Source organism: Mytilus galloprovincialis, chromosome 11, assembly GCF_965363235.1.
Source record: "Mytilus galloprovincialis chromosome 11, xbMytGall1.hap1.1, whole genome shotgun sequence".
Classification (NCBI taxonomy): domain Eukaryota; kingdom Metazoa; phylum Mollusca; class Bivalvia; order Mytilida; family Mytilidae; genus Mytilus; species Mytilus galloprovincialis.
Window position 1 is genome coordinate 21,182,795 of NC_134848.1, and position 13,244 is coordinate 21,196,038.

Below are 13,244 nucleotides of genomic sequence, written 5' to 3' on the forward strand. Positions count from 1 at the left end.
GCAGGATTTTGCTCTATTTATTAAAATTTTATCATGATTTCCTGCCGTACCAATATAAATTAGAATGCTACGCCTCTGGCTACTATTGCTCAAGTGGGAGACCTTCATAATAAATGTCAATAAAAACTTGTTTGTTGTTATTTGTGTATTTATTTCATTCACTAACACCATGTTCACAGTTTTGTTCATGTTTTGATAATTTTTTCTTCATAAAATATTAAAATTTTCAAATTTTGGCATTATCTGGGTGAAATTCTCAAAATTCTGCTCTAAGACCCAAATCGTAATTTTTAAACCCAAAACGGCAAAATTTTGAAAAATTTTATGAGGCTGTACAAATTCCTCACACTGAACGATGTCCATTCCAAGTGTTTTGTACATAAAACGACATTTTACGTCAAAAAAGTATACTAGTTTGGCTTCAATTCTTCCATATTCTTTCAAAAAAAATGTTCCCTCATTTCAAATTCTTGTAAATTCCGTAAATTTTGTCTGATTTTGACACGGTTTTCAACAAACGGAAGCGCCATGTTTACACTTTCATCCGGGTATTCATCAAAGAAAGATAACTCATGTTTGCACTGTTTTGAGCGGGAAACATAAAAGATGTATTCCGATCCCGGTAAAACGGGACTCATCGTCAGCTGTCTGAAGCGTGAATCCCGGTAAACCGGGACTCATCAGCGAAAGGGTTAATAAAACACCCATATTAAAACTCAAAACAATGTTGCTCTCTTTAATGCCAGTTACGACCCTTCAAGAACTCTCCATAAAACCATGAAGGGGCTACTAGTAACTGAAATTTTGAAATCTTATATATTAAGAAATAAAATTTGTCCATCAATTTACCTTTCTTATGTATACTTTATTTTGATCAGAAACTACAGAGAATATGTTGTATTTTGGTCGACTGTCTGGTATGGTGACTGTGTTCTCCCAATTACCACAGATAAACTGGTAGAAGTCTTGACAGGGGTCTGCAGACAGATTCATCTGAGCTGTGATGTAGGAGCTAGAATGTACACACTCAGGCTTGGTACAAATCTACAAAAATATCTGAAGTTATTCTTCTGAGAATGCTTTTTCTCAAAATCAAGATAACACAAACTTAAGTCATAAATAAGTGTTTTGGAGTTAATAATTCAGAATTACAAGTTTTTACTATGTACTTTTCAACTGAATCACCATTTAGGTACTGTTGAACATTTTGTGAAGTCATGAGGGTATCAAACTAACCAACTGATCTAAACATAAAATTATTTTTTTATTATTTAGAGAGAGATAATTCTTACATCTGTGTCATCTTTTGTCACATGTTGATATATTACTATGCCTACCAAGAAGGCAATAACAAACACGGCAATGGCCAGCAGACATGCCAATCTGTTGTAGCGCTGAGACCATAATGCATCTGGTTTACGTTTTACTGTATCTAAAAATAGAAATCATAAATCTGTGAAGTAATATTGTATGAGACAAGCATCAATAAATTGATAAATGGGAAAAAAACATTTCAAAAGCCATTAAATTAACCTTTCTTTTTTAATTCTTATTCTTTCTTCACCTAGTAACAGATAAGAGACATCACATTTTAATGAATTACACAATATGCTACTTTCAGCAGAAGGTCACCAACAGTCTTCAATGTAGCGAGAAATTCCCGCACCTGGAGGCATCCTTCAGCTGGCCCCTAAACAAATATATACTAGTTCAGTGATAATGAACGCCATACTAATTTCCGAATTGTACACAAGAAACTAAAATTAAAATAATACAAGACTAACAAAGGCCAGAGGCTCCTGACTTGGGACAGGCACAAAAATTTGGCAGGGTTAAACATGTTTATGACATCTCAACCCTCTCCCTATACCTCAAGCCATTGTAGAAAAGTAAATGCATAACAATATGCACATATTAAATTCAGTTCAAGAGCAGTCAGAGTCTGATGTCAGAACATGAAACCAAAGAATATAATCAAAATGACAATAATACATAAATAACAACAGACTACTAGCAGTTAACTGACATGCCAGCTCCAGACTTCAATTAAACTGATTGAAAGATTATGATTTCTTCATCATATGAATATCAGGTACAATCCTTCCCATTAGGGGTATAGTATCATACCATCATAACATATATATGAGAAGAACATAACCCATGTCATGCCAACAACTGGTTTTTGAATAAATGTGTTTAGTTCCGATGCAAAGACCCTATAAGTGAATCAATATTAACGCCAAAATATGCAATCTTTAATGACCTGACAACAGTATCATAACTATATCCCTTCTTAATAAGTCTATTTAAGGTTTTGTTAGTTTCTTAGGTGAATACCGACATTTTTGTGCTTTATAAAGAATATTTCAATAAAAAAATGGATGTGAAATACCTAAACGTATAAGAAGTCTGCATGTTGAGCTATATTTACGATTGATGTCCTTATACGGATAAAAACGTTTTGACTAGTTTGTGATATCAAAAACCCTGGTGTAATAATTTTTTAGTAATACATAAAATTCTCTTGTTAAAATCTAAAACGTTGTTACAAACACGAGCGAATCGTACAAGTTGAGATATATAAACACCGTAAGATGGTGACAAGGGCGTGACCATCTAAAAATGGATAATTAACGATAAGAAATGAAAAATCATCTCTTTTATCATAAATTTTAGTATCAAGCTTTCCGTTAGTGATATAAATATCAAGATCGAGGAAAGGGCAGTGGTCATTGTTACCTGAGTATTAAGTTCAACAGGATAAATTTCTTTAGTATACATACTGAAGTCGTCATTATTGAGAGCTAAAATATCATCCAAATATCTAAAAGTATTATTAAATTTGTTTATCAGATGTTGTTTCGATGGGTCTTTGCTGATTTTTGTCATAAATTGTAACTCATAGCAATACAGGTCCGCAAAAAGTGGTGCACAGTTAGTCCCCATTGGAATTCAAATAACCTGACGATATACGGAATCTCCAAAGCGAACAAAAATGTTATCTAGTGAAAATTCAAGGACATATATTCAAAATTTGTCAACTCTGTACGGATATATATAATGGATCAGTCAGAAATTGTTTCCACTTTCAACTATACTGCTACCATTTTATATAAATGACAAAAACCATCCAAAATGGAGAAATTAAAACAATTATTATTGCAATTGCAAACTAAATCATTGTAATGGGATGATAACCCACCAACACATTTATCAATAGAGATACATTTGTAATATTAACAAGAATTGTGGTTGTCTATGGAAATAATGCTAAATCAATATAGCAATTGATAATTGGCAAACATCACAAAGCTGGCCATCTGCTTACCACCTTCCGCTGATCCTTCACTCGATGACACACTTTCATCGAGTGACCTATATTTGTATCCCTCAGAAATCGTACGATTACGCAGTTTCTCCTCTACATTACTTTTGGCGAGTTCGTCTTCATTAACTAAATAGGTTGCCTCCCCTCCTTTTCCATTACTGGTCATGTTAATTTTCTATCTGTCACGTCATTCCCATGGCTACCAAACAATAAAAATATTCAATTCAACACAACTATAAATGATAAACTGAATGCTTTGTGTCCAGGCAACAAATTCTATGTTTGATCTTGCCTACCCATGCCTTGTAGGGTTGGGTAGGTGGGTAGGAATTTATCTATTTATATTTTCAGAAAGGCTTCTTTTATGGTGAATAGGTCTCTTTTTAATTCCAAAAGATCTAATTATTTTCGGTAAATTAGGAATAATTATCAAGTACTTCTTTGGATACTTTTGCAATTTTTGTACAAATATAGTCACAGCAATAGTGGACTCAAATTTTTACTGAAATTAGCAAATTTTCAAATTTTTAAGCAGAAATGCCATGTATTAAATTTATAAGGGTATATTTATTTTATTGATAAATTGATTGGTTTTATCAATAATAGTGATTTTTTTTAATTGATTCAAAAGTTAAGACATTGCTGAATAAGGGGAGATAACTTAAGATTATTAAATTCCTTTTACTGTATTTTAAAAGAATTAAGCCAAAGGTACAAAAATATTTTTGTCTGGCATCACAGTGAATCTGCTCCAATAGAAGATGTCACCAGGGTCGGGTCCATTTCTGATTTTCAAAAAGAACATGCCAAAATTTAAATATGGGTCAGAGATCAAATTTTGTCTGAGCACTACACTGTCAACTGAGGTTCAATATAAATGACATGAGCATTGGGCATGTTGAGAGGTCACAATAGGGTTTGGAAACTCTTACTGCTTCTCCAAAAACTCCACATAACTATTTATATCAAAATCAAAAATAAAATAAATTTACAGTGAAAAAAAAAAAATTCTGGATTTCAGGATTTTGACTGTTTTGGTGCACAAGATTATGTAAAAGAAAAAAGTCTGGATGAATTCAGTTATATTTAAGAAATAATTCATGGAAGCCATAGATTTGTTGGAAATTTACACATGGCCGGGGCCGTGATATTCGAATTTTATCCTGAGCGTTAGCGAGGGATAAAATTAACGAATATCACGGCCCAGGCCATGTGTAAATTTACAACAAATATATGGCTTCCATGAATTATTTTGATTCTAATAGGACAAATACGATCATTAAAAAACTGAAGCGATGATGGGTATACCGTGTGTGTGGCTGTTCTATTTTACCCACTGTTCGATAAATGTAAAACAAATCTAATAAACCTGCATGAATGATTAACCGCTAGGAAAAAAAATGTGATTACTTTTTTTACTTCTCAGTAAACCCAACATTTGCAATTTTAAATTTACATTTTTTATCGTAAGCTACCGTTAAATTCACTGTTGACATGTTGTAACCAAGGAGCCGCCATGTTGACTTGCTGAAATTAGTAAATATGCGAATAATGCAATAGAACAGAAAACAAGCAACACCTACCTCAATACTTTATTTTAATGCAATTGTATCCGAGTTTAGAAGGTAAACGCAATAGAAAAACCTTCAGCTTTGACGTTTTCATTCGTATGACGTCATGTTTTGAAATGACGTTAATGCGCCAAATCATTACTGGAATTTCGCGGAATTTTAATTTATTTTGTTTTTGTCCATTTTTCTGTTCTCTAATGTGTAAATTCTTTTTGTTATGCGTCAGAATCAGAATAAATGTTCTGTAGGGTTTTATTCAATTGTAATTGTTGACACAGCGAAATTCACAACCGTTTGCACATAGGTTACGATACATGTGGATTTACGTGGGAGGCATATTTAAACAGCCATTTGTGTACATCTTGGAGTCTGCGCTAAGTATAGATATATCGAGAATTTTATCACGGTGTTGTTTACAAAGCGAAAGAAGCACGTCATATTAGAATGGGCAATCAGGCCATTTATAGTTATCTCTTTTCAATTGTTTTTATAGTTTTGTCATTTCTGGGCAATTTTGTTAACTTCTATATATGTAAATTGATCTTTGGTGGAGTGGAAGTTGTCTCATTGGCAATCATACCACATCCTCTTATTTTTAGATTCAATTCAGAGCTGTAAACAAACAAACATGTCAATATGTAAAGTACATGTATAGGTATAAAATTATTTATGTATAACTTAATGATAAAAATCTTAACAACAGGATTCAGACCTTTAGGCAAAACAATTTTATGATTCATGAAATTATTAGATTATTCTTTTTAAGAGACCTATTATTTCCTCAACTTTAATGGATAATATTCTTTTTAGTACCTTTCAGAGTTTGGACCCACCGTCACTTCTAGTGTATTCATAAAGCTATTTTTGATTCTTCAGTTGTTAAATTGTTTATCATGTTTATGATACAAAATCTTCAAATACAATTTTTCAAAACAAATGTTAATTATATCATTAATTGTTATAACTGAACCTAGGCCAGTTTCAAACAATTTAGCCTGAAAAATTTGCCGCAGTTATAAAATCAGTATCGTTAAAGTTGTTATATATCTCAGCACTTTTTCTTCTCTATTGACAATTATCTTGCAGTCCTGCATTGAATTGTGATTTATTTTAATAATTCTCTAATATAACATCCCCTCCACCATTTTTTGTCCAAATACTTTTACTTCAGAATATGAAAAATTTGAATTTCAAAATATTGAATATCATATAAATGACTTACATTGTTAAATAATTAGTTATATTACCACATTAAAAAAAATCTTTTGACAATTACAGTGGCAGATGAAGAAATTTGTATAAGGGGGCCCACTGACTGCTTAAGAGGGAGTCAATGAAAGAATAAATCTGCTTCCCCCTTTTTGTCACGAAAATGTTAACATTTATAAGTTTGAACAGCTATTTGCTTCCAACAATGTAATTGTATTAGAAAAACTATGTAAATTTATAAAGAACGTCCAGTAGAAGGTCGTTCCTCCAGGTTAGAACTTCTTAGTATCACTTTATATATGTATATGTAATTCACATATGCCATATATAAGTTTTTATATTGTTAATATGTATATGTTCTCTAACAATTGTTTTAAGAGAATAAAGTATTCATTCATTCACTTCTGTCATGCTTCAGTGGTTTCCCATAATCAACCAAATTTTCCCCACAAAAAAGTCCTTTGAAAAACCCTCTAAAGCTGCCTCTAAATTAACATGTTGATCTTGTGTTGAATTATGCTTTAAACACCCCTAAGTCCCTCACCCCCACCCCCTTCCAAATACTTTCACTTAAAAATACAACAATTAAAATTATTAAAATATTGAATAATATAAATTACTTACATTGTACAAATACATGTAATAACGACAGCTGTTTAGAACAAGGATATTACAATTTTTCAGATCCTAGAATTACCTGATGATAAACATCTATACCTATATCATATATGTAATTAATGACAAATATTTGTACAAGGACAACACCACAAATTTACCGATTTATTGTAAAATTAAACTTTAAAAGTAGAAGTTCCCCTTTTTAAATTTCTTTTTCATTTATGATAAAATTAAAAAAAAAACATTTGGCAGCACAAAAGGCAAATGGTTGAATAAGATTTGAATTTTTTTATATCTTTAATGGAAAAAAAATCTATATAATTGCCAGACACACATTATTATATCAATTGGGTAAAGAAAACTTAAATGAAACATATTTGTACAAACACATCCACAAAAAAACAGTAAATTTGGTAACATATAAAGCAGAAGTTAATAAATAATTTTTCCTTTTCAAATTTTTTTTTTTTTAATATAATATAAAAAAAGACCTGAACATTTATTATAGATATAAGAAGATGTGGCATGTTGATTGATTGATTTTTATACCCCTCACTCTCCATCCAAGTCACAATTTGTAAAAGTAAACCATATAGGTCAAAGTACTTTCTTCAACACGGAGCCTTGGCTCACACCAAACTACAAGCAAAAAAAATGACTGCCGTAAAACCATTAAAATAGTTCAAGTCATGCACACATTGCAACACACATGAAACTAAATATTTTTACAAGAACATCAGCCAAAACATTTGTATATTTGGTATCTTTTTAAGCAAAAATTCCCATTTTTCAATTTTAAGATTACCATAAAAAAGCTTAAATCAACATAAAAAAAATGATCTAAGTCTGATTTGTTTTCATTACCTTTCAGATGTGATAAAACTAAGATCCCACTTTTCATTTCATGCTAAAATTTCTGTAAATAAATAATTCTCTACCTTAAAGGTTAAAGGTGTGAGTTATTTGGGGGATTTTTAAGTTTATTTTACGAATTAATTCATAATTATTCTATTTTGGTAAGTTAAAAAAAATTGTCAGCTTTTTTTTCTTTTTCAGAAATCACGAATGTGTAAGAATTTGGGCAATTTTGGTTCTTATTCTGACCTTCATCCAACCTCTAAAATCATATATCATGATCAAAGGTATTACATTTTGTATTGACTTAATCATGGGTTCTGCATCATCTATAGTGATTGCCCATATTTAGGAATTATTTTTAAAATGTCAGACATGTACATGTATTGACAATTACGATCCCATCCAAAGTAGGCCAATTAGAATATAGTTTTACAATGATACTGAAAAATAATTTTAAAATTTGTTATTTCAGGCTTTATAATATTACTGGCAAACACATGTTCAACATGTTCAAAGGTTACAAATTAATTTATAACAACAGATTAAACAATATTCGTGGGATACCAATATTTGAAGATTATGTGGGTACAAGTGAACCATGAATTCAAATGTTCAACAAAGCCTAAAATAAAATAATGTTTGTGTCCCCAATCCCGACCTACCCTGCAAAAACAGTGCTACTCATAAGATTTTATTGTCAAATTTAAGTTAGATATTATTTTATTCATTTCCGATTTTCAGGCTTGCAGGATCATCCAATGTTGTTCAAGCTTTTTGGAAAAAATAAAAGTTTTTCCCTACTTTCCGACCCACACCTGGCTTGGCAGGGTCGGGATTGGGGAAACAAACAATATATTAATTTAGGCCCAAAGTATACTATATTGGTCATGTTGGTATAGGCTTGTTTTCAGACCTTGTCAAATCATCAGATACCATGACGAGGGTAAATCTTATCATGGGAATAACGTAAAGAGAATTTTCTTTTCTCGGTTTGATGCTAAGAAATACAATGTGGCAAAAAGATGGAATATTGAAATGGTCAAGTCTTAAAAATACATAAGTTTCAAGTTAAATTGACCATAACATGATGGTATATTAGGTTATGTTAAACAAAACTTTAATCTGACACAATAGGGGAACAAAGATCTCATTACATTTACCCCCCTTTTCCTTTTTTGGGAGAAAATGGGGATTTTAATTCGTGGATAAAATTTGTAGCTGAATGTGAAAAAATAATATTTTCCTGGATATAGTGATTATGTAAAATGCAAATATCTACATGATCTACAAGTAAACCAATCAGAAATTTGTACTTCTTTGACATTTAAATTCATAGTTAGCTTTTACCATCGAAATTGGTATCGTATCAATGAATCCACAGTACGCTTTAACGGTTATAAATGGAGTGAAGTAATATGTGGCATCATTTCAGTGGTGAAACTAAATTTGGTATTTTCTACATATATATTTATAGCAATATAAAATAATAACTTCAAATGTCAAAATTAATATTAAAACTTATCTTCTTTCTCCTAAAAATTTTGTAAATATAAAAACATTCATAGTATAAATTCATTTGTGTAACAATAATTAAATGTTTTTCCTTATGACACGTCTAAAACTTTCTTAGTTCATCTTTTAACTTTTTATTAAACTTTTAAAAAGTTTCAAAACATTTAAAAAATTTAAAAACAACAACTTTACAAAAGCAACTTTATAAATCTTTAAGTATTACATTACCAAAATTGATTAAATCCCAAAAAGTGTGCACTCTCAACAAAAAGTTCACAATATATATTTTAACCTCATACAAAAGTTGAATGGTGTGTATTTAAATTTGTGGTCACTCAACCATGCAATATTTACCAAATAGGTAAATAGTCATACATGTGTAAATGTGTTTCTATTGCCAATTAGAGGTAAAATAAGGGTTATCAATTTCTGAACCATGAAATAATTCATTGATGCAAAAAAAAATAGTTTAACCTCGAGTAAATTGTTATTAAACAAGTATGTAATGTGACCAGTATATATGTATACAATTTATAAATATCACACTTAATTAACAAGCTATTTTTGAAATTGAAAAATAAGTTTTCCTCTGAAAATTAATTATTTATTCATTTCAAACATACATATTTCCCCTTTACTATATGCATCAGCAAATAGTACAGTAATTTAAACTTTCTAAAAAAGCATTCATTTCATTTTGTTGTGACTTTAAGAGTGTTGGTGAAAGGGTGGAAAGGAATTTTTGTGTTATTTTCACTCATTCACAAGTTCAGCGAATTGTGTTTTTTCTAAACTATATATTCTTGATTTCAAATTTTTATTTTTATTTTTTTTATTTTTGTGTTTTAACGCCACATGAAAGCACTGCTTTTGGGCTATTTAGTGGCGGCCAGATTTCATTGATGGATTAAGGCGGAGTGATGATGAAAAACCATGATCTTTGATAGGAAATCTGACAATCCTAGTAAATTAAGATTGGAGTCAAGTGCACCCGCACCAGCATTTGACCTTAGTGTTGACTGGCTAGTGATTACATTAGTAACTACTCAGACCGGACTCGGCCACCAAGGCCCCCCTACAAACTTTGAAGACAAATAAATATTTTTCATAAGCAGAAAGAAAAAGAATTTTTTTAATTAAATTTAATGTTCAGTCTTTAATATAGTTAGTTTAAGTTAAATCGACAAAAGATGATGCTTAACTGGTACAATTTTTTTCACTGTATGACCAAAAAAAAACAAAAAAAAACATAACACCCCCTCACAGTTAAAAGGTAATGACATAAGGATCTTTTATCAACAGTAGTTTATACATGTAGTACAACTTTTTACAACAGTTTACAGTGAGACAGCACCAAAACATTTTCCTAGTTTTAGTCTGTAATCCAATATGTAGATTTTTTTCTTATGAACTTTAACAAAGTTTTGTCAAAACTTACTAGATTGAAATTTGTTTATACTAGTCTGAGGTTTCAGAATAGTGGCTAACAGTGCACTGAGTTTATCTATTACAGAATAGAAATATATACAAAGCCTTAAATTTCATAAAATATTAAAGGATTGTACAAATGGTAAAATATAAAAGAAACTAGGTCAACTATCAAGCGAAAAATAAATGCAAAACTGTATAATTTCTATGGTATTAGGGAGACAACTACAGTCCATTGTTACTATGCAGACTCATTTGGTAAAAAAATGAGGATAAATAAAGAGATAAGGTAAGGTATGTGTGCATGGCTGTCTCTTTTGGGGGTTAGTTGGTTCATAGTGAAATATCAGTGAAAATGAAATTAACCTACAGCATGGCTATAAACCTAATCTAGTTTTCATCAGTAACATTCTCAACAACTTTGAAAAATTTAAAATAATTCCAGATTAAAAAATTTCCTTGTTATAAGTCCAAATAAAGGTGTATGGTGTCAGTAAAAATATAATAAACAAATTTACAATCATTTATCAGTTTGTGGTAGTACTGAATCCTTTTCCAATTTTTTCCTATCAAGGGGAGACAACCTCAGCAGATTAAATAAAAATTTCTGAAAACTACTACTTTACTGATAACTCAGTATTATTGCGTGCATTTGTTATTGGGATTTTTTTTTAAATTGACAAAAATGAAAATAATAATTACTCCTTCAGAAAAATCTAAATACAGATATAAGAGAGTTCTTTTTGTGACCCCCATCCAGATGAAGTATTCACATTTATACCACCTCACAATAATTTCTCTATTTACATTATTAAATTGTGTACATATATCAATCCAAATAATTCTTTCTGCATTCAAAATGCTATTTATTAAATTCATTATTATTTATAATAAGCCACATGGTTCTACAGCCAAATCTTATCTGCAAATGAGCTCACAATTGTATACGTATGTCGCTTTGTGTTAATAGTTAAAACATATATATATCTTTTTATAGTGGATTGGGAAACAAGTTATTACAACTTATATTAATCCCTTTCCACTTTGTGGATGCGAGTGCTGTCTTGGAGCGACATTAGCCTGCACTTTTACGAAAACCTACAAGGGTGTCTTTAATGTGCAAAAGAGATTTGCTCTCTCTTAACACGGGTCAGCCATTTATTGTCCCCTTCCGATGTACTATCATCATTTCTCGAGACCATACTTGCAAATGGTGTCAAATAAGAGCCGAAAATTCAGTCCCTGTAATTTTCTCCCATTAACGGGGATCAAATCATGAACCTTTGTGTTAGTAGTCTGATGGGCTAACCACTACACCACGGCTCTCTCTATATATATATATTGTTCACTGTGTGTTATCTGTACAGCTGTATAAGTATAGTAGAAAGGTCGATTGAAGGATAAAAGAAATGAACATGTGTTCAATGTTGCTAAAGAAAAAAAAGAATAAAGACTAGAATGCTATTGGATGTCTGCAACACAATAACAATATCCACACAGGCTATAGAGTAACATACACGTAATGCTGTGTTCACATGTAATACCAGTACAATGCATTTTGAGTAAAGCATCTACAAATCATTTAAGGGGCAAACAAACAAATTTCAGTCCAGCTTCAACAAAAGAACAAAATATACCAATTGAAATATTTATAAACATGATAAAATGCAATACATTAAAATTTCTTTATCTCTGTTTTTGAAGTCATTCTGAAAAAAGTTGAAATATGAAAACTGACTTAATTAATTGTGAATCCTTGACCACTGGCAATATATGCAGTATTCTATTAATTGTAATGATCTTGCAAAAATGGCAAGGAAAATTACTACTGAAATTACAAATGCAAACATATGTTAATCAGGCACTAGATGTTAAATTCATGTTCACCTATTTGACTCAAATTCTCATATATCATTATTTCACTTTTTCAATATCATTTAAAATGTTTAAATGATTCATTGGTTAAGCAAAAAACAAATCACATTTTAGATTTTTATATATTTTCTAGCTAGTGCCCCTTTAATGGAACCCGATAGCAGATGCTGTTGCAAGGAAATGTTTTAAAAAGATATCAGACCAGGGTCAATGTCAAGGTCATTCAAGATACCCGGGTAACCCCACCCCAAAAAAATAATGCATATGTACTTTTATATTACATGTGACTACAGCAGGAGATTGAACTTTGACCTACATGAATATTCACCATCTTCTTCCCATGACAGCTCACCATCCGTGTCTGAATCAGTGTTACGTAAATCTGAGTACCCCTGGTCTCTGGCAAGCTGACTGTTAAATGATCTGTTAAGTGGTCGTTCCTCCTTTGTTTTAGGAACACCTTTCTTTCGTGTTTTCATTTTCATCTTGATTTTTTCTTATGCATCTTTAACTGTTATAGATCTGCCACAAAACTTGTAACCATCTGAAAATACAAAGAGACAATTGATAACATAAATTTATGAGATTAACCTTGTAATACAGTAGCGAACCCAGAAATTTTCATAAGGGGGAGGTGGGGGCCCACGTCAGTCATGCTTTAACTGTTATAGATCTACCACAAAACCTGTAACCATCTGAAAACGTGATTAATTTTTACCATGTTATGTATACTATACTAGATCATGGCTAACTAAGGACCTTTTTTTCTAGCAAAAAGTGCAATGCATTTTTTACATAAATAAAAAGGACAATCACAGACAATCTTTAGTGGGAAAGAAATAAAA

At 31.0% G+C, this 13,244-nt stretch overlaps 1 protein-coding gene across 3 annotated transcripts in view; it reads right to left on the bottom strand.

Moving 5' to 3' along the window:
• The window catches only part of LOC143051851 (endothelin-converting enzyme homolog), a 34,569-nt gene extending 21,626 nt beyond the window's left edge, over positions 1-12,943 (bottom strand). The window contains exons 1-4 of one of the 3 annotated variants that reach the window (XM_076224843.1): positions 12,716-12,842; positions 3,329-3,527; positions 1,293-1,432; positions 850-1,044 (exon numbers count right to left, since the gene is read on the bottom strand). In XM_076224843.1, the coding sequence (XP_076080958.1) occupies positions 850-1,044; positions 1,293-1,432; positions 3,329-3,494 (501 nt within the window). In that variant the 5' untranslated portion in view covers positions 3,495-3,527; positions 12,716-12,842. Of the gene's footprint in view, positions 1-849; positions 1,045-1,292; positions 1,433-3,328; positions 3,528-9,324; positions 9,443-12,715 lie in introns of those variants that run through there. The other 2 variants (XM_076224842.1, XM_076224841.1) reach the window with 2 other exon arrangements.
• Positions 12,944-13,244: the final 301 nt, after the last annotated feature.